The sequence below is a fragment of the Amblyraja radiata genome, chromosome 15 (assembly GCF_010909765.2).
Source record: "Amblyraja radiata isolate CabotCenter1 chromosome 15, sAmbRad1.1.pri, whole genome shotgun sequence".
NCBI lineage: Eukaryota > Metazoa > Chordata > Chondrichthyes > Rajiformes > Rajidae > Amblyraja > Amblyraja radiata.
This window is the reverse complement of record NC_045970.1, coordinates 30,084,481-30,107,244: the sequence shown is the minus strand read 5'-3', so window position 1 is coordinate 30,107,244 and position 22,764 is coordinate 30,084,481. Positions and strand designations below refer to the sequence as shown.

At 40.6% G+C, this 22,764-nt stretch overlaps 1 protein-coding gene and 1 long non-coding RNA gene across 2 annotated transcripts in view; both read left to right on the top strand.

Moving 5' to 3' along the window:
* The window catches only part of shtn1 (shootin 1), a 43,502-nt gene extending 34,485 nt beyond the window's left edge, over nt 1-9,017 (top strand). The window contains exons 11-17 of the mRNA XM_033034462.1: nt 613-766; nt 2,274-2,385; nt 3,285-3,343; nt 4,780-4,877; nt 6,547-6,609; nt 8,304-8,409; nt 8,839-9,017. Of these exons, the coding sequence (XP_032890353.1) occupies nt 613-766; nt 2,274-2,385; nt 3,285-3,343; nt 4,780-4,877; nt 6,547-6,609; nt 8,304-8,409; nt 8,839-9,017 (771 nt within the window). The remainder of the gene's footprint in view (nt 1-612; nt 767-2,273; nt 2,386-3,284; nt 3,344-4,779; nt 4,878-6,546; nt 6,610-8,303; nt 8,410-8,838) is intronic.
* A 3,994-nt stretch (nt 9,018-13,011) lies between these two features.
* On the top strand, nt 13,012-20,856 carry LOC116981617. Its single transcript, XR_004414257.1, has 3 exons — nt 13,012-13,116; nt 14,524-14,525; nt 20,845-20,856. It is a non-coding gene; the product is annotated as an uncharacterized LOC116981617 (long non-coding RNA).
* Nucleotides 20,857-22,764: the final 1,908 nt, after the last annotated feature.

Below are 22,764 nucleotides of genomic sequence, written 5' to 3'. Positions count from 1 at the left end.
AGATTTGGAGACCAAAACTGTACGCAATACTCCAGGTGTGGTCTCACCAAGACCCTGTACAACTGCAGTAGAACCTCCCTGCTCCTATACTCAAATCCTTTTGCTATGAAAGCTAACATACCATTCGCTTTCTTCACTGCCTGCTGCACCTGCATGCCCACTTTCAATGACTGGTGTACCATGACACCCAGGTCTCGCTGCATCTCCCCTTTTCCTAGTCGGCCACCATTTAGATAATAGTCTGCTTTCCTGTTTTTGCCACCAAAATGGAGAAGATTGCATGAACTTGAAATTTCCTCGACCAGATTCAAGAACAGCTTCTGCCCCACAGTAGAACCAATAATCTCCTCACAGCCTCTCCATGTACTATTACTCTTAACTCTACCTCATTCAGTTAATCCATTGTTGTTCTTTAATATTATTTTGCACTACTTGGTTTTTGCACTGCATTCTTGCAACATTCTGCTGTTCTGCACTTGTCATGTATTTATTGGTCTGCACAGTTAAGGTCATAATTGAAATAGAGGATATGAGATTACATGTGTATAAATACAAGATGCGAGTGAAATAGCACAGACAGAAATCTAATGTGAGCCTTTTTTTGATTGTAAGATAAAGGAAATGGAGGAACATCTAAATAATTCCAGACTTCAGAAAGAGATAAACTCACTGAGGAAGCAGCTTACACTTTTTGAAGAAGACAAAGATGAACTCAAACTTAAGTGCAAAATATCTGATCAGCAAGTTAACGATCTGAAACATACCAGTAAGTTGTCCGTGCTTTGATGTGATATAGATCTGAAAATCGAGGCATGCAAGATTGCGGATCCTGGAGTAAAAACAAATTGTTGAGGAACTCAGCAGGTTGAGCACCATGTGCTGAGGCAAAGGGTAGTCGATGTTCCGGGTCAAGATCCTACACTGATGCAGGATCTCAACGCAACACATCAGTGAAAGATTTTTAAAGATTCATTTCAACTTTGTATTGATTATACAGATCCAACTGGAATTCGTGGAACAATTTGCAAAACTATTTGTAAACCTAATTTTCTAACAGCTCTCCTGAGAATGCATGAGGGACTTTTAGTTTCTTGAAAAAATGAACTGATCCTGAATTGCAATACAAATATAAAAATGTAGCAATTTTTCCAATTTTACCTGGTTGTGTGATGAAGTGGTATTTTGTGCTTTCCATAAAATACATTTTATCTGCTTTTATATGTTATGAAACTGCAATTTGCATTTATATTGCTTTTCTCATGTTCAGGCAAATATCTTTGCGCTCTTTGTAATAAGGGAGAAGGAATTTGGGGATATACACTTGAACAGTTGTGAAAAAATGGAGAAGATAAGCGAGGGAATGTAGGTACAAACAAATTAAGAAGTGTGCTGGCAAGCCAAAGGGAAAATAGCTACAAGGAGATAATTGCCTGAAGTATACTAAATGGGTAAATAAATGGCCAACAGTTGTGGAAGGAAGGGAACAAGCAACTTATTAAATGGAATTTTGTATGTGTGCAGACAACATAGATGTATTTTAAGATAAACCATGACAAGGAAATGAGCGCTAAAATTACATTTGTTGAGGCATAGGGAAGCAGCATAACTGGAAGGCAGAGATTTCAACATCGAGGAGCTCTCAGTCTCGGGTAGAGACTGATGTCAGGAAGGTCCAAAATCGCTGGAGGTTCTACCAGCCCTGACCCGGGGTGCGATCGCCCGGCGCAGGAAGTTGAGATTCCCCCGATGCGGGAGTTTGATTGCCCCGATGCTTGAAGTGTTTATGGTAGGGGAAAGATATGGTGAGGGAAGGTGAACTAGGTCTAAAAGGGAAGGATTGAAAACTAAAATACTGAGGTGGATGAAAATCTGAAATATCAATAAAATACTCAGTTACTCAGCAAGAATGCAGCATCTGTGGAGAGAGAAACAGTTAATAGTTTTCAGGTTAATAATCTTGTAATTTTATTAAAGATAAATTAGAAATGAGCAAGTTTTAACATTTAGAGTAAGTAAATGCTGAAAATACTGAGTAGGTGGAATGGAATTAGTTTAACCTCCAGTTAAGGAAGGAGCTAAGGACAGATTACCCTAATGGGAATTACAGAGGGACAGGATAACAGAGGGTGATCATTTTGTCAACTACAAATAAATTCACCGCACTGATTAAAATCTAAGTGTTGTATCTTGTGAATAAATGTAAAAATGCTCCTATAATTTTCTATCACATTTAAGTACATAAGTAATTTTAAAGTATGGTACTTCTGTTCCAGTTGATGAACTGCAGAAACACATCCAACAAGCGGAAAGCTCTACACCACCACCACCACCACCGCCTCCACCTCCACCTCTTCCAAAGCTATCACCATCTGCAAATCCACTAAAGTAATAACAATGCTTACTTACCTATGATGCATTTTCTGACATACAAACATTTAGGACTATGATGTTGGCATGGTTTATAGTGCTTCAGATTTGTAAAGTCAAATGCTAATCATTGTAGAAGGATCCCGACCCAAAACCTCGACTGTTCATTTCCCTCCACAGATGCTGCCTGACCCACTGAGTTTGTCCAGTACTTTGTGCTGAGCTAAACTATTATATTTTTGGTGCAGAATTTAGAATAATAGAAAGATGACAAGTTGTTTTAACAATGTCACTGCAAATAGATTCATAGAGTCACACAGCATGGAAACAGACTCTTCGGCCCAACTTGCCTACGCAGTCAAAGATGCTCCATCTACATTAGTCTCACCTGCCTGCCTTTGGCCCATAATCCTCTGGAATATTCTGTGCTTCCAGGAGGAAACCAAACTAGCAACATTTAATTGTCAAAGGGATATTTGCCATTCAGTTGTTTCTTCTCTATCCTTCTGTGTGTCCGTGTCTGATTTTTTTAGCTTCCCCAAAGCAACTGTGTTATGACAGAAATCATTCTGTTATTAACAGGATCATCCGTTCATTATGGCTAGGAAGAAACTGCAGATGCTGGTTTACACCAATGATGGATACAAAATGCTGGACCACCTCAGCGGGACAGGCAGCATCTCTGTTGAGAAGGAATGGGTGATGTTTTGGAATGGGACCCTTCTTCAGACTCTTCGTCTGAAGAAGGGTCTCGATCCGAAACGTGTCTCATTCCTTCTCTCCAGAGATGCTGCCTGTCCTGCTGAGGTACTCCAGCATCTTCAGTTCGTTAAATGGATGAGTGATGTAAAATGTCTCATGTTTTGGAGAGTTACTTTAATGGGAGTTTAAGAGCAAGGTGTACATTTTTTCAACAGGAATCTTATGATGATCATTTGTAAAAAACAGAAAGCATCCAATTTGTCGCAGGAATCGGGTGAGACCATCAATTTTACATTTTATACAGTTCATTGTGGGTGTAAAATAAGTTAGATTTAATAAAATACAATTCTGATCAGAAAATGTGTAACCTTGTGATGTCCAATAGTTGACAGAATTAGTTATTATATTGTTGTTCCAGACTGCAGTTGTGTTTTGGCAATGAATAGTGCTGATGGTGTTTCATACAATTTCATACATAGTGCTTTCATACAATTTAACAAAAATTCAAGCATGGTAATGATGAAGTTCACTCATGCAGCAAGATGTGGACTACAATCAGACTTGAGCTAATAAATGGCAAAAGCTTTTGGAACATGTGAGCCCCTTTCAATGGCATTTTCTTAAGATCGCAGCTCTGACAACTTTCAAGAAGTTTGACACTATCCAAAGAAATGCTGCCCATTTGATGGTACACTTCCATCTCTTAAACATGACATCCCCAACAAACAATCTTTGTCAATGAATTGGTCAAGGACGCAGGTGGATAGGAACAGCTACAACTTTTTATCTGGTTGCTAACCATTTCAACTCCTTCTCATTCCCATATTGACCTGTCTGTCTTGGGCCTCCTCCATTGTTAGAATGAGGCCACATGCAAACTGGAGGAACAACACCTCATATTCTGCTTGGGTAGCTTAAAAATCCAATGGTATGAACATTGAATTCTCCAATATTAAGTAACTACAAACCCCACCCCACCCCCTCTTGTGCCCCACCTGTAAGCACATCAATTTTTTCCCTCACTGACCCTTTCTCCACCCACCTACATTCCTTCCTCTAGCTTCACAATTCACAACCCTTCCATCCCTTTGTCCCTCACTTGTCTTTTCATTTCTGGCCTTTGTCCCCTCCCTCCTCTCCCCCACCCCCCACCCCCCACCCGCCCATCCGTCGAATCAACCTACTCCCTGCCAGGGTTTGTCCAGCCACTCCACTCTTCAAGTTGTTTATGCTGCCTCCCTACAATCATTCTGAAGAAAAGTCCGGCCTGAAACATTAGCTATCCATGTTCTCCAGCGATGCTGCTTGACCTGCTGAGTTACTGCAGCTCATTCTGCTATTTTTTGTAAACGAGCATCTGCAGTTCCTTGTATTTGCATCTCTCCTTTTAATTCTTATTTTCTATTACAATTATTTTGTAATCATTGAGCTAATAAATGACAAAAACATTATGTATAAGAGGAACTAAATGTATGCAATTGAAGCTTTCTCTGTAAATATAATATAGAGAAATACTATGGCCTTCTATCACCAGTATGATAATTAGAATAAAATATCAGCCCAATGTCCTTCCAAACATTGCATTTCCATTAAAAAAAATATTGAAGATATTTACATAATTATAATACAAAACATCTTTGGATGATAAAGATACATACAAGTTACATGTGTCATTTTTAAAAAAACTATTATTTTCCCAACCTTCTAAAGACGGATCCTTGGATGAGGTGAAGAAACAAGCAGTTGATGAAATGATGGAGAGAATTAAGAAGGGAGTTCAGCTTCGGAAAGTTAATTGTCCTAACATGGTAACGGTCTTGTTATAATTTTATTTTATTTGGAGCATAATGCATTTCTTCCTTTTGAGAATATGAAATCTATGCACAACATCCTCAAATTAGTTAATATATTTTGTAGTTGAGGAACCCGAAATCAGTAATTTAATACATTGACATTTGTAGAATTAATAATATGTCTCCTTGTGGAATGGGGAAATGAAAATCTTGTTTAATTTAAACATGGAGACTACTAACAATAGAGCAAATGGGTATCCTGGCTGCTCGTTCCAATATAAAGAGTTAAGTTTATCAAAGAGTGGCACAGTGGTAGAGTTGCTGACTTTCAACACCTTCAGCGCTGGAGACCCGGGTATGATCACGACCACAGGGGGTGTCTTTGCAGAGTTTGTACGTTCTCCCCGTGACCGCGTGGGTTTCTCTGAGATCTTTGGGTTCCTCCCATACTCCATAGATGTACAGGTTTGTAGGTTCATTGGCTTTGAATAAATGTATTGTATTGTATTGTATTCAATTTATTGTCATTATCTCATATTAAAGACAACGAAATGAATTTTCCTTACAGTCCAGTATCATAAAAAATAAATAAATAAATAATAAATAAAACATATTAAAATTAAAAAAAGCACAAACACAGAAGTCCACGACACAACACAACACAGTGGCACCAAAGTTGAGGAAGGTACCATAGTCCAGCCAGCCTCCCTTCCGATCTTCCCAGATGTTCACCCGTGGTCGGGGCCTCCCAAGCACCCGCAGTCGCCGCCACAGGCGGCCCGATGCTCAGGCCCTCACGCCGGGCTGATGGAACACTGACGCCGAACCCCGACGGAGAACATCCTCAGCGGCCTCCAGATCAGCAAATGTAAAATTGTCCCTAGTGTGTGTAGGATAGTGTTAATATGTGGGGATCGCTGGTCGGCCCGGAGTCGATGGGCCGAAGGGCCTGGTTCCGCGCTGTATCTCTAAACTAAAATAAACTAAACTAAAGATTAGGAATAGTTTGTCAGCATATGCAGCTGTACTGTAACTCATTTGTCAACCTTATCCCCTGTATTTCTACAAATGTTTTGGCTTTTGCATTTTACACTCAACCAGCTCGAGGTAGGAGAAACTTCTCATCCAGCTCCCAGCCTTAGAACATTATATTGCTTCTTATTTAATTCTGGCTGTGTCAATCCAATAAAATTGTTTATCCGTCTATTTGCATAATTTTGATTTATCATACTCTTAATAAATACATTGTATGCTTTTATATTCTGATTTCTAAACAGTTGCTTAGTTCTTAAATTCAGTAACATATTTAATTTTTTTTTCACGAAGTAACATATGCATGCTTCATCCGTTTGTAGTTTTTTTCAAATGTACACATTGACGTATGAAATAAACTTGACAGCAATAATACATTTATTTAATTCTGTGATTATCACTTCATTTAAGACTCTACATGTTTTAAAGGTCATTGTGAATTGCAGACACAAACATAATTGTCAATCCTTTTGTTTTACTTCCTGGAAGTTTTCACTATAGTTCATCTATTTTTCTTCCATTACCACCTTATCTCCAATTAAACAATGCTGTATATTTAATTCTGAATGGTTTTGAGATTTCTGTACCTATTAATCAGTTTTGGACTTGATTGATTTGCTTTTGGTTACATTTCCATTTTATTTGCTTCTAGACTCCACTTACTAAGAATGCACCTCAAGAATATACTGCGCTACGGGAGCTCAGAGGAATACTGGTAAGTAATAGTTAACTATTAGGTAATAGTTCCAGTTTACTTAACATCTTTCTCTACATCCTTTAGGTTCCTTTGTAATTGCATGGCTATGTGAACATATCCACCAATTCCCTGAATTCCCCAACACCATTGTTAGAAAATACCTGAAAGTAGTCTGGAGCAGTTTGGCCCTTTTTTTGTTCAATATGTGGCATTTCCACTTTTTAATTGGACTTTCATTGTTTTCTTCACGTAGGCCACTAGTGCAGGGAACAGGAAGTAGGATGATGTGGCCTCAGTTGGATAACTATCGGCTTTGTATTGATCCTTATAAAGCAACATAATCTGCCTAACTAGTCTAATTGATAGAGATGACCTAATGATTGGGAATAAACAAGGTAAAGAAGATTATAGGCATTGCCTGCTGGATGCACAGATACTTTTTATTAGGTTAGGACTCTGAGGTGTTGCCACAGTCCAAATTGATTCACGCTCTGCGCGATACATACCAACGCTAATAGGCGCACCTTTTGATTGTGAGCTAAAGCTTGGGGAATAACGTAATATCATGAGGAAAACAGATAGTTTTTTGTACATGTGTGGAGAAGGCATTTATCCATCTCAAAAGCTGTAACATTGGAAAACACAGAGGCAAATGTCTGAGTAACCATTAATAATGCCATTTAAATCAAAATGTTCCATTTTCCTTCACTCTGCATTTTTACACAACTTGGAGGAAATCAGCAGCATCTGTGGAGGGAATAGACAGACAACATTTCAGATCAGGATTGGAATCTATCCATTCCTTCCATGGATGCTGTCTTACCCACTGAGTTTGTCCAGCACTTTGTGTTTTAATTCAAGGAGGGGGAATGCCAGCCATGACTGGGTCATGAAGCACTCCTACCTCCGTGTCAGAGATTTGTGTCAGAAAGTTAAATACAATAATCTTGGCTGTCACTGCCAGAGCAGCTGAGATAGGTTACACTTGAAATTTGAGGCCCCATCTGATTTCTTAGCTGGAATTAAATAATCACCTGCCACAATTTTGAGGAAGGTCATAGGAATTGGCCAACGGTTAATCCGCTGTCAATATTGACTGGAACAGATCACTTGGTCATCACCATCGTTGTTTGCAGAAGCTTGCTGTTGTTTGCCATGTTGCCTACATTACCGCAGTAATTACACTGGACTTTATTGGCCATAAAGCTTGGCTCATCCTGAGATGATGAGGGAACCTCCATAAGGTGAGTTTAAGGGTTGCTTCGAACACATTACAAATGACTTCCACCAGCCTTTAAAGGAAATCGTTTCAAGTTCTTATTCAGGATTGTTCTTCGGTAATCAAATGTAATTTTTTTTCCATCTGGATATCTGATGAGGAAGGAATTGGGATTGAAGCTTCTCTGGTTAATGAGAATTTCACATTAATTGCACGTTAAAGTTCACTTTAATCATCTCTTCAAACTGAAGAAGGCGTCCGATCCAAAACAATGCCTATTCATGTTCTTCAGAGATTCTGCCTGACCCACTGAGTTACTCCAGCACTTTGTGTCCTTCTGTGTAAACCAGCACATGCAGTTCCTTGTTTCTACCATACTTTCAAGAACCAATGCTACTTAATTGATTGAGGGATGAAGGAAGGTATCTATGATGTTATGTGCTAAGTTTAAGTTATTCATTTCTGTGACAAACTTATTTTCTTTCTCTTGAAGAAATCTAATAAAGTTGGAACGTTGGCCACCGTTACCCAGGTTACGGGAGAAAATGAGCTGGAAAGAATCTTATGTCACAGAAAGGAAATAACAGAAACTGATGCTGGTACAAAGTTCTCAACGGTTCTCTGCTTATAATCAATAGCTCGTGCTTACTCCAAGGGCCCCTAACCATTCGGTCAACTGATTATTCTAGGAGTAAATCCATTTTATTGCAATAAATTAAAAAACTAATCCTTGTTTAGGCTTTCTTTAGTTCTTGTACACTTTAAAGACAAATCTGATATTAGTTTTGGAAATACCATATATATATATATATATCACATTAAAAATCATGAATATTAAAGTATTTGGAACCAGAATTTTGTCATAATTATTAATATTTTAGTATTTAACATTTTTTTAAAATTCTGATAATTCATTAACATTTCAAAATTAGCTAACTATTTCAGAAATAACTAGGTTTTTCTTCCAGATGTATTTCTAGTGAAGCAAAAGAGCAGATTTTAATACAAATATATTATTTTTCTTTCAGGTCTACAACACAACGCGATTGATACAACATCTCAATGTGTGGCTACCTTAAGTTCGGGAAATATATTCATCAGAAATAACTTTAATCGAATTTCGGGTCGGAGAGAACGAAGCAAGAAAGTAAATGCAAAGCTTTCAGATTCCTGCTCAGTTCCAAATCAAAGGAAGGAGAATGACTAATCAAAAGTTAAATATTTGTGAGTAATACTTGTATACATATGCGATCTTTTGAATTAACCTTACAGAATTGGAGTTGTTGATTAGTTACTTTAGTTCTTTTTGTGGCTTTTTAAGATACACCTCCTTTTGGGGGGGAATAGGTAGTTATTGACAGCCTATATAATGACAAACCACAATCATCAGAATTTCTTGCTTTTAGGTCCTTCCACTGCCTCAAGCAAATGGCAGCTAGTTGACTAAATTCATAATGTTGCCAAGCGTGCAAGAATACTGCTACATCAATCGCAATGTGCTTTCAAAATATTCTCCAAGAAATTCCATTAAATGCTGTTGTAAAAAATAGACTGCAATTGCTATCGTTCATATTCAAAACCAAAAATATTTTGTAGATTTTAAAGACACTAAGCGCTGGAGTAACTCAGCAGGTCAGGCAGCTTCTCTGGAAAACATGGATCAGCAATGATTCAGGTCGTGACCCTTCTTCGGGTTGAAATGTCACCTATCCCTGTTAGCCAGAGATGATGCCTGAACTGCTGAGTTGCTCCAGCATTTTGGTGGGGGGGGGGGGGGGGGGGGGGTTCCCCATAAATCAGCATTTGCAGTTCTTTGTTACTCATTTTTAGATCACAAATTTGCAAAGATTGTGAAATACCTTTTTGACTACCATTGGTATGCATCTGATTTTATGGCAATTACGGTAACTTTTTCCAATTTCCTCAAGAGCACATCAGATATACCTGCATTTACAATTAGTTTTCTTTCCATTAACATGTACCACAATTTTTCATTTAGAAATAAATTGCAATTAGCTTTATTTCTGAAAAGATATTGATCTATTCTTTTAAAATCTAATTAGCATTGAAGTATCCATTTAATAGAATGTATAATACATGCCAAAATCTGCAGGGTGTAATTTTTTTTAAACTTATCATGAGCTAGGAAAAATGAATGTGACATATGCTGTGACTAAATGTCATATTAAGCCTAACTTGAAGGTGAACAATTCAGTAAGGTTGTAATAGAAGCACTGACTTTTCTTTTAAAGGTGAATTGTTTGTTTTTAAATAACATGAGAGTATTTGTTCCATCTGTCACATATCAGGATTTTGGATAATTTATCAGCAGAGAACGTGCTAAGCAAATAGGATCAGCCTGTGGCTTTGGTGCTGCCATAGGTAATTGAAGCTTTGATGTGTTGTATTGTTGTGAAATAAATCTAGCTTTTACAGGTGTGTGCCACTCAAAGATTACAGGGGTGTTAAAAGGGGTTAAGTCAGTACAAATAGAAACGGAAATTACTTTCTGATCCGAGGCTTACTGGTAGTGTATTCTTTTGAAGCAATCTATCTTTTTCTGATGCACATTTGATCACCTCTCAAAAAACATGATTAATCATTAACAATACAGCCAAAGATGGAGAGATTGAGGGCAGAGGCAATGTTGTAGCTATTAAACTTACTTTTCTGAACAAGATCTCTTAAAGCAATTGCAGAAGGACGAGTTAGAATTGTACCATGTTCTGTCTTTCAGGCTAAATATTTTTCCATGGTTGATTTGCAAGCAACAATGCCTTTGTACAGTGTGTGGATCAGAGGAGCAAATTTAATTGGTGAAAGTGAGAGTTTTGTGGAGCCCTCCTTTGTCAATGTGCACGGCTTTTTTCCCCTTCCTCTTTAAAGATTAGATTTTATTAACTCACCCAAAGCAGCGGAGGCACTGATGTTTTGATCCTCTGTATAATTTATTGTGCCAAATGAAGTGCAAAACACCTTAACCGGGAAGGAAATGAAATAAATCTCTGCAAATTCAAGCACAATGTATGATAATGGAAACTGAACAGCACCTTGTATTTTTGTGTTCTGCAGTCATGGTTATTATGTGGAATAAAAGAGTTATGTGTACTTCCTTATTTAGTCCACTGACTGCTTATTAACTGATGAAAAATGATACTTCAGGATAAGTCCTTTGCTGTTAAATCAGCATCTCCTTTATTTTCTATTAACTCTTGCACTGCTGATTCTCATTTAGAAGCACAAATTTTCCAAGATATTCACTTAAGCTATACATTTCTTATTGGCATGGTTCAAATAGTTATAAAATGTGGCGTTATGGAGTGGAATTTGCTCTGATTGCACAATTATGTATTGCTGTGCCTTATTATGAACTATTTGATAAATAGAAGAAAACCAATTGACGGCTCCTCTCTCTTGGAATCTTTGGCTACAAAAGACTATGGGGGAGAAATCTCTGGTTGCTGGCAGTAAATGCATTCGGTTCACTGAGCTTCACGTTTTTGTAAAATTCACATGCAATAGAGAAATGGTGTAGTAGCAGAATAACTGACTTGGACACTTTCCCAGCTCTCTTCCAGCTTTTGCTCTCTCCCCTCGGTCTACAATCAGCCTGATGAAGGTTGCCGTCCCGAAACGACACCCACCCATGTTTTCCAGAGATGTTGCCTGACCTACTAAGTTACTACAGCATTTTGTGTACTTTTGTGCAAACCAGCACCAGCAGTTCCTTGATTCTGTATGATAACAATAGTTACTGGACAAACATCCAACAAGGCTGTTGACGCACCAGTGTATTTGACTGTCAAGTCCCCCCTTTATTTAGGGATAATTAGTGATGTACAGTGAATGCCAGCATTGTCCATGTCCTGGTAAACAAATAATATGTTTGCTTTTATTACAGAGAAACTACAGTATGATCTTTGCAGTGTCCAGAATCAGTATGTTTAAACAGATGCAAGTTTATGTTAGCAATGGAGACCCAATGACTGGATGTTTTTGGGGTTTGAGGCCATGAGGAAGTTATGTTGCTATTGAACTGAGTGACATTGCTGGAACAAGGTCACTTAAAGCAATCAGAGAAGGATGAGTTAGAAAAGATTCAAGCCAGGACCCTTCTTTAGACCGATGGAGTAGTGAGAAGAAAGCTGGAATTCAGAGGTAAGGATGGGACAATAACTGGCAATTAATAGGTAGATATACAGTGACCTCCATAATGTTTGGGACAATGACCCATCATTTATTTATTTGCCTCTGTACTCCATAATTTGAAATTTGTAATAGAAAAAATCACTCTTATAGAAAAGCTCTCTTATACCTGCATTCAGGGGTGGAAATCCCGGGGGGGGGACAGGGGGGACATGCCCCCCCCCCCCTGTTTTGAGCAGTGGGGGACGATCCCCCCAATTTTGTAATCCGGATTTTAAAACTCCGTGAAAATAAAAGCTGTTAAAAAACTCTGTTTTCCGTGAGATAATGGGGGTGGGACTGATGATCAAGGGCACCGATTGGACGAGAGAGATGTCGGTCAGCAGGCAGTAGGGAGGGGGGCCATGATGATTCGGCGCGATGATTGGAGGAGGGAGGTGTCGGTCAGAAGCGGAAGTAGGTGGGGTGGGACTGAGGATAGAGCGCGGTGATTGGAGGAGGGAAACATCCTGGTGGAGCAAAGAGCAGAGCTTGAATCAGCCCGTTCGCGGGGCTTTTCATCGCCTGGCCCGGCGCAGCTTAAAATCGGCTGTGGGACCTTCCTCTGCCCCTGTGGTTAAATTGCTGCGTCGAGGCGATCGAGGCTCCCAATGTTGAAGCCCCCGCGAATGGGCCGATTGAAGCCCCACGATTCGGGGCAGACGAAGCTGCTGTTGCTAGAGTTCAGAATCGGTCACCAACCAGGTCAGTTGCCGTTGTTTTGCCGGCCATAGGGCCCACAGCCAAAACCTTGTGTGTGTGCGCGCGCACGCGCGCGGCCGCCAAGAAATTGTGTCCCCCCCCCCCCCATGTTTTGACAGCGATTTCCGTGCCTGCCTGCATTAAGGAGGCAATTAAACACACCTGAGCAATTACAAACACCCGTGAAGCCATGTGTCCCAAACATTATGGTGCCCTGAAATGGGGGGACTAAGTATAAGCACTGCTGTAATTTCTACATGGTGAAACCAAACTGTATAAAAAATGTTTATACATTTATTTAAATCTGACAATGCGCACTTTAACCACATGTGATTTTTTTTCTCTTACAAATCTCAAATAGTGGAGTACAGAGGCAATGATGGGCCTTTGTCCCACACATTATTGAGGGCACTGTAGATGTTGAGAGGTGAATGGGTGGAGATATTGACAGAGGCTTGAGGTGAAATGGACATGACAGATGGTGAGATAAGGAAGGAAGTGGAAGAAGTGAAATATAAAGCATTTAGACTTTAGGGATGCAGCAGGGAAACAGGCCCTTCGGCTCAGCTAGTCCGCGTCGACCAGTAATCACCTGATGTACACCAGCACAATCCTACACACTAGGGACAATTTACAATTTGCAGTAGCCGATTAACGTACAAACCTGTACATCTTTGTAGGGTGGGAGAAATTTGGAGCACCTGGAGAAAACCCGCGAGGTCACAGGGAGATCATACGAATTAGGCACAGACAGCACCCGTAGTCAGGATTGAACCCGGGTCTCTGGCGCTGTAAACCAGCAACTCTAACACTGCACCACTGTGCCGCCAGAGGGGGGAAATGGTTGGAAGGAATGGGGGCGGGGGACACATGCGGTATTAATCCTCTTGAGCACTACTACACCACAATGAAGTATTATTATTCCATCCCTTGCCCCCATTTCAACCTGTCTGATCATTTGTCAATGCTGCTTCTGCTGGTTATAAACATAAATTTAAGCACGAGGAACCAATGGTAAGAATATTATTGCAGTGGTCAGTGGAGACCGAGGGCCTACTTCAGGCCTGCCTTGGGTCTGTGGACTGGAACCTGTTGAACACCACTTCATCCAACCTGAATGCGTATAGGTCAGTCATCACCGGTTTCATCAAGAAATACATTGATGATTACAATCTGACAAAGACAATAAGGACCTTGGATGTACAAGGACCTTGGATGTACAAGATACAAGATACATTTATGTATCACATGTACCAATTGGTGTACCAATTTCACAGTGAAATGTGTGGTCGCCATACAGCCATACAAATAATAAAGAGCACAGAACACGATAGTTTTTAACACAGACATCCCCACACAGCGAGATCAAATTCCCACTGTGAGGGAAGGCTCCAAAAATTCAGTCATCCTCCTTTGTTATCCTCCCGTGGTTGGGAGGGCTCTCGAACCCCCCACTGTCGCAGCTACGGACGGCCCAATGTTCAGGCCCACTTGCCAGGGTGATGGAAGTCCGACGTCGGGACTGGAGGACATCCTCACCGGCTTGGACATCTGAGTCGGGCACCTCTTACCGGAGTCCGCGGCTCCCGAAGTCCGCAGGCCGCGCCGGAGGCCCTCGGCAAAAGGTCCCAGGACTCCGCGATGTTGTTCAGCGCCGCCCACGTTGGAGGTTCTCCAAACCACAGCTCCACGATGTTAGAGCAGCGGCCCAACGCTCCGGTGCTCCAAACAGCGATCCAGGTAGGCATTCGCCCGCTCCGCGGTGAATCCAGCACTGCGCCGCCGCTGAAGCTCTGGTCCGGTCCATGGCAGGAAAGGATGTACAGGAGTCTCATTCTCTGCTGTCTAGATCTGATATTTTCAAGGATGATCTCACATTGTACAAGAAGGCAGAGGGATGCCAGACATCCAAAACAAGCTGGAGGCTCAGTTTAATCAAGTGGATGTCAGGCAACTGTGGCAGTGTCTGAATAGCAGCTCAGGCTACAAGGTGAAGGTGGGGACAATCCCTGGCTACAAAGCATGTCCATCTTTTATGCCTGCTTTGAAAAGATACACTAAGTCCCATCAAGGTGTGTCCACCCCCCTCCAGTCCCCCACTGGGTCTGGCCCATGCAATTTGGTGGCAGAATTCAGATCTGCTTTTTCGAGGGTACACTCTCAGTAAGTGGCTGGCCTGGATGGAGTCTCTGGACAGGATCTGAACTTGTGTGCTAATCATCTGGATGCAGTTTTTACCAATATCTGCAATCTCTCACTTCAACACTCTATTGTCCCCATCTGCTTCAAGGAAACCTCCATCATTCCAGTCCCTAAGAAAAATACAGTGACCTGTCTCAATGACTATAGCCCAATACCTCTAACATTGAACATTATGAAGTGCTTTGCAAGATTTATAATGCCCCACATTTGTACCAATCTTGTAAACAATCTGGGCCCCTGCAATTCATGCAAAGCAAAACTAGGGCTCTGGTCTTCCTATACTATTCCTGGCCATGTGCTGTCACGTAACTCTGTCTTAATCAGTTATTCTGTTGTTGTACTTTACACTCTGGCTAAAGAAATTCCTCCTCACTTCCATTCCAAAGGTACATCCTTTTATTCTGGTGCTGTGTCCTCTGGTCCAAGAGTCTCCCGCTACTGGAAACATCCTCTCTGTATCCACTCTGTCTAGACCTTTCATTATGCTTGTTTTGCACTTGTTGTATTTGTGTAGTATTTATCATTGCAATATATGTAATATTTATTCTGTGAGCTACATGTGATCAAGGAATTTCATTTCACCTTGGTGTACATGACAATAAACTAATCTGAATCTATTGAATCAACTTAAGGGACATGAATGCAAAATGAATAACTTAAAAGCACTAAAGACCAATAAATCCCTAGGTTTCTATCCTAGGATTTTAAAGGTGGAAAGTGAGAATATTGCAGATATCCTAACTTTCAAACTTATTTCATTCTGGAACTGTTCCATTATGTTGTTAATTTACTCTAACTTTTAGAAATGCTGATGGAAAGCAACCAAAGAATTATCGGACAACAAACACACATCTGTTGTTGGAAAGTAATGAATCAAAAGTTAAGGAGACCTTTAAATTTCTCCCAAAAAATCACAGTGAGTCAAGATGAAATAAATGTTATATATATAAACTTCCAGAAAACTTTCATCTATTCCATCATTGAAGTTATTTTTAAGTCATGAATAGTTGAGGCTCAATAAATAATCCTTCCCAGTCATCTCTAGTTACATCCTGCCAATTTGAAAACCTGCCCATTATCCCTATTATTTGTCCCCCACTGCTCAGCTAATTTCCTAGTCACTCCAGTAATGCTCTACCAGTTCCATAAACTAACTTTTAGCTAATTATCTCTCATGAGGGAGTTCATCGAGGCTCTTGGATGGGAGATTTTTTGTGTGTGCTATCTACGCTTAAGACCTTCCTGCAAAGATCATGCCTGGGCTACATGTTGATAACAGCAAGAAACTCTGATAATCCAGCATCTGATCATTCAGAAGTCCTGATGATTTTGCATCTGATTCACTCATTAGTCTGAAATGTGAATCAGGAGTATTTGAGAGGGAGAGTGCATGTGTGCACAGATGTGTGGCCTGAGCCAGAGGATCCGAGTGCAGGTGGAGCTGGGGTCAAAGTTTGGAGTTGCAGCAGTCAGGAACATGGGAAGATTTGCAGCCAGAACCATGGTCCAGACTTTGTGCTTTTAACCTTATTGGGTTCGCTGAACAATGTACTGAGTATTGAGTAACATGTTCAAAAAAGAAGTGAAATGAAAATGTTTTGTCGTATTATGAGAAATAACAGCCAGGCTCCTCCAAATTCCAAAGGATGTTGGATTGTCAGTGTTTTAATGTACCATGCTGAAACATGACTGTAGAATTACTTAGCTCTATCTATGGGTGTTGGCTCGGTTGTTTCACATCCACATGGCTCTTTAGAGCTTTGCCAGATTGCCTGGTACGGCTCCAGGCAAGTGCTTGTGCAATCGTGAGAAAAATATGCCAGGCAAGTGGTTGCAAGTTGTGGTAGAATAGAATCAAATGTTGTTGAACCTATCCCACTTAAGATATTGGAAATTTAAAATATACAATGACGGTTGAAGACGGGACCTATCTCCATAAGAATCTTTGCATGGTCATCCTAACAATACATCTTTGATAGGTAGATTGGTCACCATCTTTTTCACATGTTGGCACATGCTCTGGGCCTGCATGAGAGCATTTTCGCCCATAAGCTTGGTCAGTACTGCTTCTACTGAGCTAGACAGTGGTAGGCATTGAAGTCCCTGGCCTGGAATATGTAGTGTGCCCTTGCTATTGATTTTTTTGTTGGGTTCTACTGCTGTAGAATCCTAGATAAGGATGAATTCTGATTCATAACTGAGGGAAGGAGGTACATGTTAATCGTAGAAACATACAGCACAGAAATTGGCTCTTTTGGCCCATCTCATTCATACCAAGCACGATGCCTATCTCTGCTAATCCCATTATGGATCTGGGCCATTTCTATGCCTTTCTTTTTCAGGTACAATCCAAAGCCTTTTAATCCTTGTAATTATATCGCCATCCACCTCTGGCATCTAGTTCCAGGTATCCCGTATCCTCTATGTGAAAAACTCACCCTTCAGACCTCCTTTAGATTTCTCCCCTCTCACCATATACCTATGCCCTCTCGTTCAAAACTCCCCTGTCCTGGGGAAATAATCTGGCTCTCGATCCATCTCTTGCCCCTCAATAATCATATTTGACCCAATGCCATTAGAATTTGTAAGGATTGGTGTCCATTTTGAGCTCTCTCAGGAACTCTGCCTGCTGCTTGCTGTAACACCTTCCGATGAGTCTGGCTTGCCTATGAGTTAAGAAGTAGCCAGAGATTGTGATGTAGGATTTAGGATATTAGCCAGAAACATGTCATTCTGTACACGTTAGACTGATTGATTCTTGCTTGACCGGTCTGTGGGACAAATCTTTTTTTTTTTTTTTTGAAGATCCCAGTTTTAGGCCATTTTTGTGGGTTTTATTATGTTTATCCATAGTTGGATCTGTTATCCATAGTTGCATTTTTGTGGGTTTGAGTGTGCCATTGTCATGTCTAAATCTGATGCCTGATTCAATGCAGTCTGATCAGTATAGTCATATTATTGTTGTGTTTGAACGTAGTGGTTAAAAATAATAACGTTGTTTATTTGTTTATTTCTAAGAGTGAACCGCATCTATTTGAACCTGGAATCAGTTTGGACAAGGCCAGGATACAATGGTAGATTTCTGACTTTGGTGAACCAGATGAGTTCTTGTGACAACTCAGCAATTTCACATCCTCTACTATTGTTATTCCAAATGTATTTTATTCATCCTATCTCATTTCTCTCCTCTGACTTTCCACTTTATTGGGATGAAATTCTAACTGAAGCCCGTGGATTTGTGGTACTGGCCTCTGGATCGCTAACAGAGTAACGTGGCCATTATAATACCATTTCCACATTCCCAAAATATCTTCATTTCAGAAAAAAAGCATTAAATTGTCATAACTGCCATTCAAAAATTTTAAATGAAACAGTGACCAAGCTATAAATGTGACAGACGTCTGTTTGAAAATATTAACCACAACTATACACATGAGCACTATTTTCCAGGCCGACCTTTACTGACAAAATATAAGGCAAATTTATGCAGATGAACATTTGAAGGTGTGGGATACATTAATATTGTTAACTAAGTAAGTTAAATGAATGTGCACATATTGAGGGCAATGTAACTGCTTAAATGGAACAGACTGTGGTTGTAAATAAACACAGTAATTGTGCAGAATTGGGTTGTTTAGTAATTTATTTAAGGGGTAATTTATCAGCTGCAAACTGGCAGAATCTTCTTTTTCTTGTCAACTTCTTCATTAACTCTTCCCTCCTCCCAACACTTGAGAATAGGAAACACATTAGACATTGCACAATAAACCCAGCTATTTGCACTATCTGCAAATGACTCTTAACTGGGACATGTTCACAACATTTTGCTGTGACTCTCTTCCCTCCTAAATGATAATGAGCACCTACCGGAGTGTCTCTATGAGACTTGGAGTCTTGTGTCATTGTAAATCACCACTTGTGGCTGGTAATTAGTGGGTTGAAGCTTCCTACATTTTTTAATCTCCAAATCAGCAGGTGTCAGAGAAAACAAAGCACTTATTAGGCCAGGGATGGAAGTGACAGGTGCTGGTGAAGTACGGAAGTGTCATCCGAGAAACCTATTTTTCTCTCTGTGTTGTCCCCCCTCCCATTATTCATTCAATCAGCTGTTTTTTTTTAGGTTTCATTAATCCATTGGAGATGGGCAAACACCAAACCGATTTCTGGATTCTGTTTTATCAGATGATGTGTAGTAGTAGAGAAGTCCTATATCCTATCCTTGGTAGGTTTTAATGGATGAGGATATCTAAATGCCATTGTTAGCTTTAAATAAATTGTCTAAAACATGCCTATGTGCTTTGCCACTCCTTCCTCGGGCCGATGCGAATGCTGTGCAATCCATTGCGGCCTGAACACAGGCTGGATTCACTGAGGGAAAACTCAGTGTAAATAACATCATAGCATCACAGGTTCAAAGAATTGTTGCAACATTAAAAAAAGGCAGACACAAGAAACTGCAGGTGCTCATTTACAAAGAAAGACACAAAGTGCTGGAATAATTCAGTGGTTTGGGCAGCATCTTTGGAGAACATGGATAAGCGATGTTTCAGGTCTGGACCCTTCTTCATAAGACATTTAGCCCATGAGGCTAAATTGAAATTTAGATACATGCTTGCCCTCTTCAAGAGTTACTTGGTCAACCTCATTCCCAAATTTTACCCCATATCGCTGCAACCTTCTCCCATCTATTATCTATGTACATACACCCAATTCACAATTTGTTTGCAAAAGTACATGTGTGTAATTGAATCCTAAAGGATTGGGCTGTAAATGGTATCTACATTAGGTATGAAGCAGTAAGCTTGGAGGCATTGAATGCTTAGATTGATGAATGAGGCCCATAGAGTAATTCAGCACAGAAACAGGCACTTTGCCCCAACTCCTCCAAGATGCCACATCTAAGCTAGTTCCATATTCCCATGTCCTTCTAAACCTTTCCTATCCATGTTGAAATGTCTTTTAAATGTGTTATTGTACCTGTCTCAACTACTTCCTTTGGTATCTAATTCTATATGCCCACCACCCTCTGTGTGGGGGTAAAAACTGGTGTTGATCCAAGTGACGCATTTGTCCGAGATAATATCAAGCTTGTGTGTTATAGGAACTCTATTCACGTGGGCAGTATTTCATCAGACTATAAATGTTAGAGGCTAATGAGTTACTTGCCACAGGGCAACCAGTTACATACCTGTACCTGTAGCTTGCTGCAAGTGTTAGTTGAGATGACAAAAAAAGGTTTACAAAAAGATGATAAAATGGTACTGAATAAAACTGAACCAGACTACTATTAATTTTGCTATGCTATTTACACCATATTTGGTTCAATGGTAGTGGCACTTCTTATTAGGAATTCCTTCTCATTAGAAGAAATAGCTTTCCTCATGATGTTACTGCTTTTTACATGTGAATACTGTGACAGACAATAGGTGCAGGAGTAGGCCATTTGGCCCTTCGAGCCAGAACCGCCATTCAACGTGATCATGGCTGGTCATCCCCAATCAGTAACCCATTCCTGCCTGTTCCCCATATCCCCTGACTCCGCAATCTATCCAGAGAATCGGCCTCCATCTCCCTCTGAGGCAGAGAATTCCACACTCACAACTCTCTGTGAGAAACGTGTTTCCTCGTCTCCGTTCTAAATGGCTTACCACTTATTCTTAAACTGTGGCCCTGGTTCTGGACTCCCCCAACATCGGGAACATGTTTCTTGCCTCTAGCGTGTCCAAACCCTTAATAATCTTATATGTTTCAATAAGATATCCTCTCATCCTTCTAAACTCCCGAGTACACAAGCCCAGCCGCTCCATTCTCTCAGTACATAACAGTCCCGCCATCCCGGGAATTAACCTTGTAAACCTACGGTGCACTCCCTCAACAGCAAGAATGTCCTTCCTCAAATTAGTGGAGCAAAACTGCACACAAAACACCAGGTGTGGTCTCACTAGGGCCATATACAACTGCTGAAGGACCTCTTTGCACCTATACTCAACTCCTTTTGTTATAAAGGCCAACATGCCATTCGCTTTCTTCACTGCCTGTTGTACCTGCATGCTTACTTTCATTGGCTGATGAACAAGGAACCCCAGATCTCGTTGTACTTCCCCTTTTCCCAACTTGACACCATTTAGATAGTAATCTGCCTTCCTGTTTTTTATACCGAAGTGGATAACCTCACATTTATCCACATTAAACTGCATCTGCCATGCATCTGCCCACTCACCCAACCTGTCCAAGTCACCCTGCATTCTCATAGCATCCTCCTCACAGTTCACACTGCCACCCAGCTTTGTGTCATCTGCAAATTTGCTAATGTTACTCTGAATCCCTTCATCTAAATCATTGATGTATATTGTGAATAGCTGTGGTCCCAGCACCGAGCCTTAGGGTACCCCACTAGTCACTGCCTGCCACTCTGAAAGGGACCAGTTAATCCCTACTCTTTGTTTCCTGTCTGCCAACTAATTTTCTATCCATGTCAGCACTCTACCCCCAATACCATGTGCCATAATTTTGCCCACTAATCTTCTATGTGGGACCTTATCAAATGCTTTCTGAAAGTCCAGGTACACTACGTCCATTTTCCTAGTTACATCCTCAAAAAATTTCAGAAGATTAGTCAAGCATGATTTCCCCTTTGTAAATCCATGCTGACTTGAACCGATCCTGTTACTGCTATCCAAATGTGCCACTATTTCATCTTTTATAATTGACTCCAGCATCTTCCCCACCACCGATGTCAGGCTCACTGGTCGACAATTCAGTTTTCTCTCTCCCGCCTTTTTAAAAAAGTGGGATAACATTAGCTACCCTCCAATCCACAGGAACTGATCCTGAATCTATAGAACATTGGAAAATTATCACCAATGCATCCACGATTTCTAGAGCCACGTCCTTAAGTACCTTGGGATGCAAACCATCAGGCCCTGGGGATTTATCAGCCTTCAGTCCCATCAGTCCACCCAACACCATTTCCTGCCTAATGTGGATTTCCTTCAGTTCCTCCGTCACCCCAGATCCTCTGGCCACATCAGGAAGATTGTTTGTGTCCTCCTTAGTGAAGACGGATCCAAAGTACCTGTTCAACTCATCTGCCATTTCCTTGGTCCCATAATAAATTTACTTTTTTCAGTCTTCAAGGGTCCAACTTTGCTCTTAACTATTTTTTTCCTCTTCACATACATAAAGAAGCTTTTACCATCCTCCTTTATATTCTTGGCTATCTTACCTTTGTACCTCATCTTTTCTCCCCGTATTGCCTTTTTAGTTATCTTCTGTTGCTCTTTAAACATTACTCAATCCTCTGGCTTCCCACTCATCTTTGCTACGTTGTACTTCTCTTTTATTTTTATACTGTCCCTGACCTCCTTTGTCAGCCACGGTCATCCCTTACTCCTCTTGGAATCTTTTGGAATGAACTGATCCTGCACCTTCTGTATTATTCCCAGAAATACCTGCCATTGTTGTTCCACTGTCATCCCTGCTAGGGTATCTTTCCAGTTAACTTTGGCCAACTCCTCCCTCATGGCTCCATAGTCGCCTTTATTCAACTGTAACACTGACAACTCCGATTTACCCTTCTCCATCTCCAATTGTAGATAAAACTTGACCATATTATGGTCACTACTTCCTAATGGCTCCTTAACCTCAAGTTCCTTTATCAAATCTGGTTCATTACATAACACTAAATCCTGAATTGCCTTCTCCCTGGTAGGCTCCAATACAAGCTGCTGTAAGAATCCATCATGGAGGCACTCCACAAACTCTTTGGGTCCAGTCCCAACCTGATTTTCCCAGTCTACCTGCATGCTTGAATCTCCCATAACAACCGTAGCAGTACCTTTACTACATGCCAATTTTAACTCCTG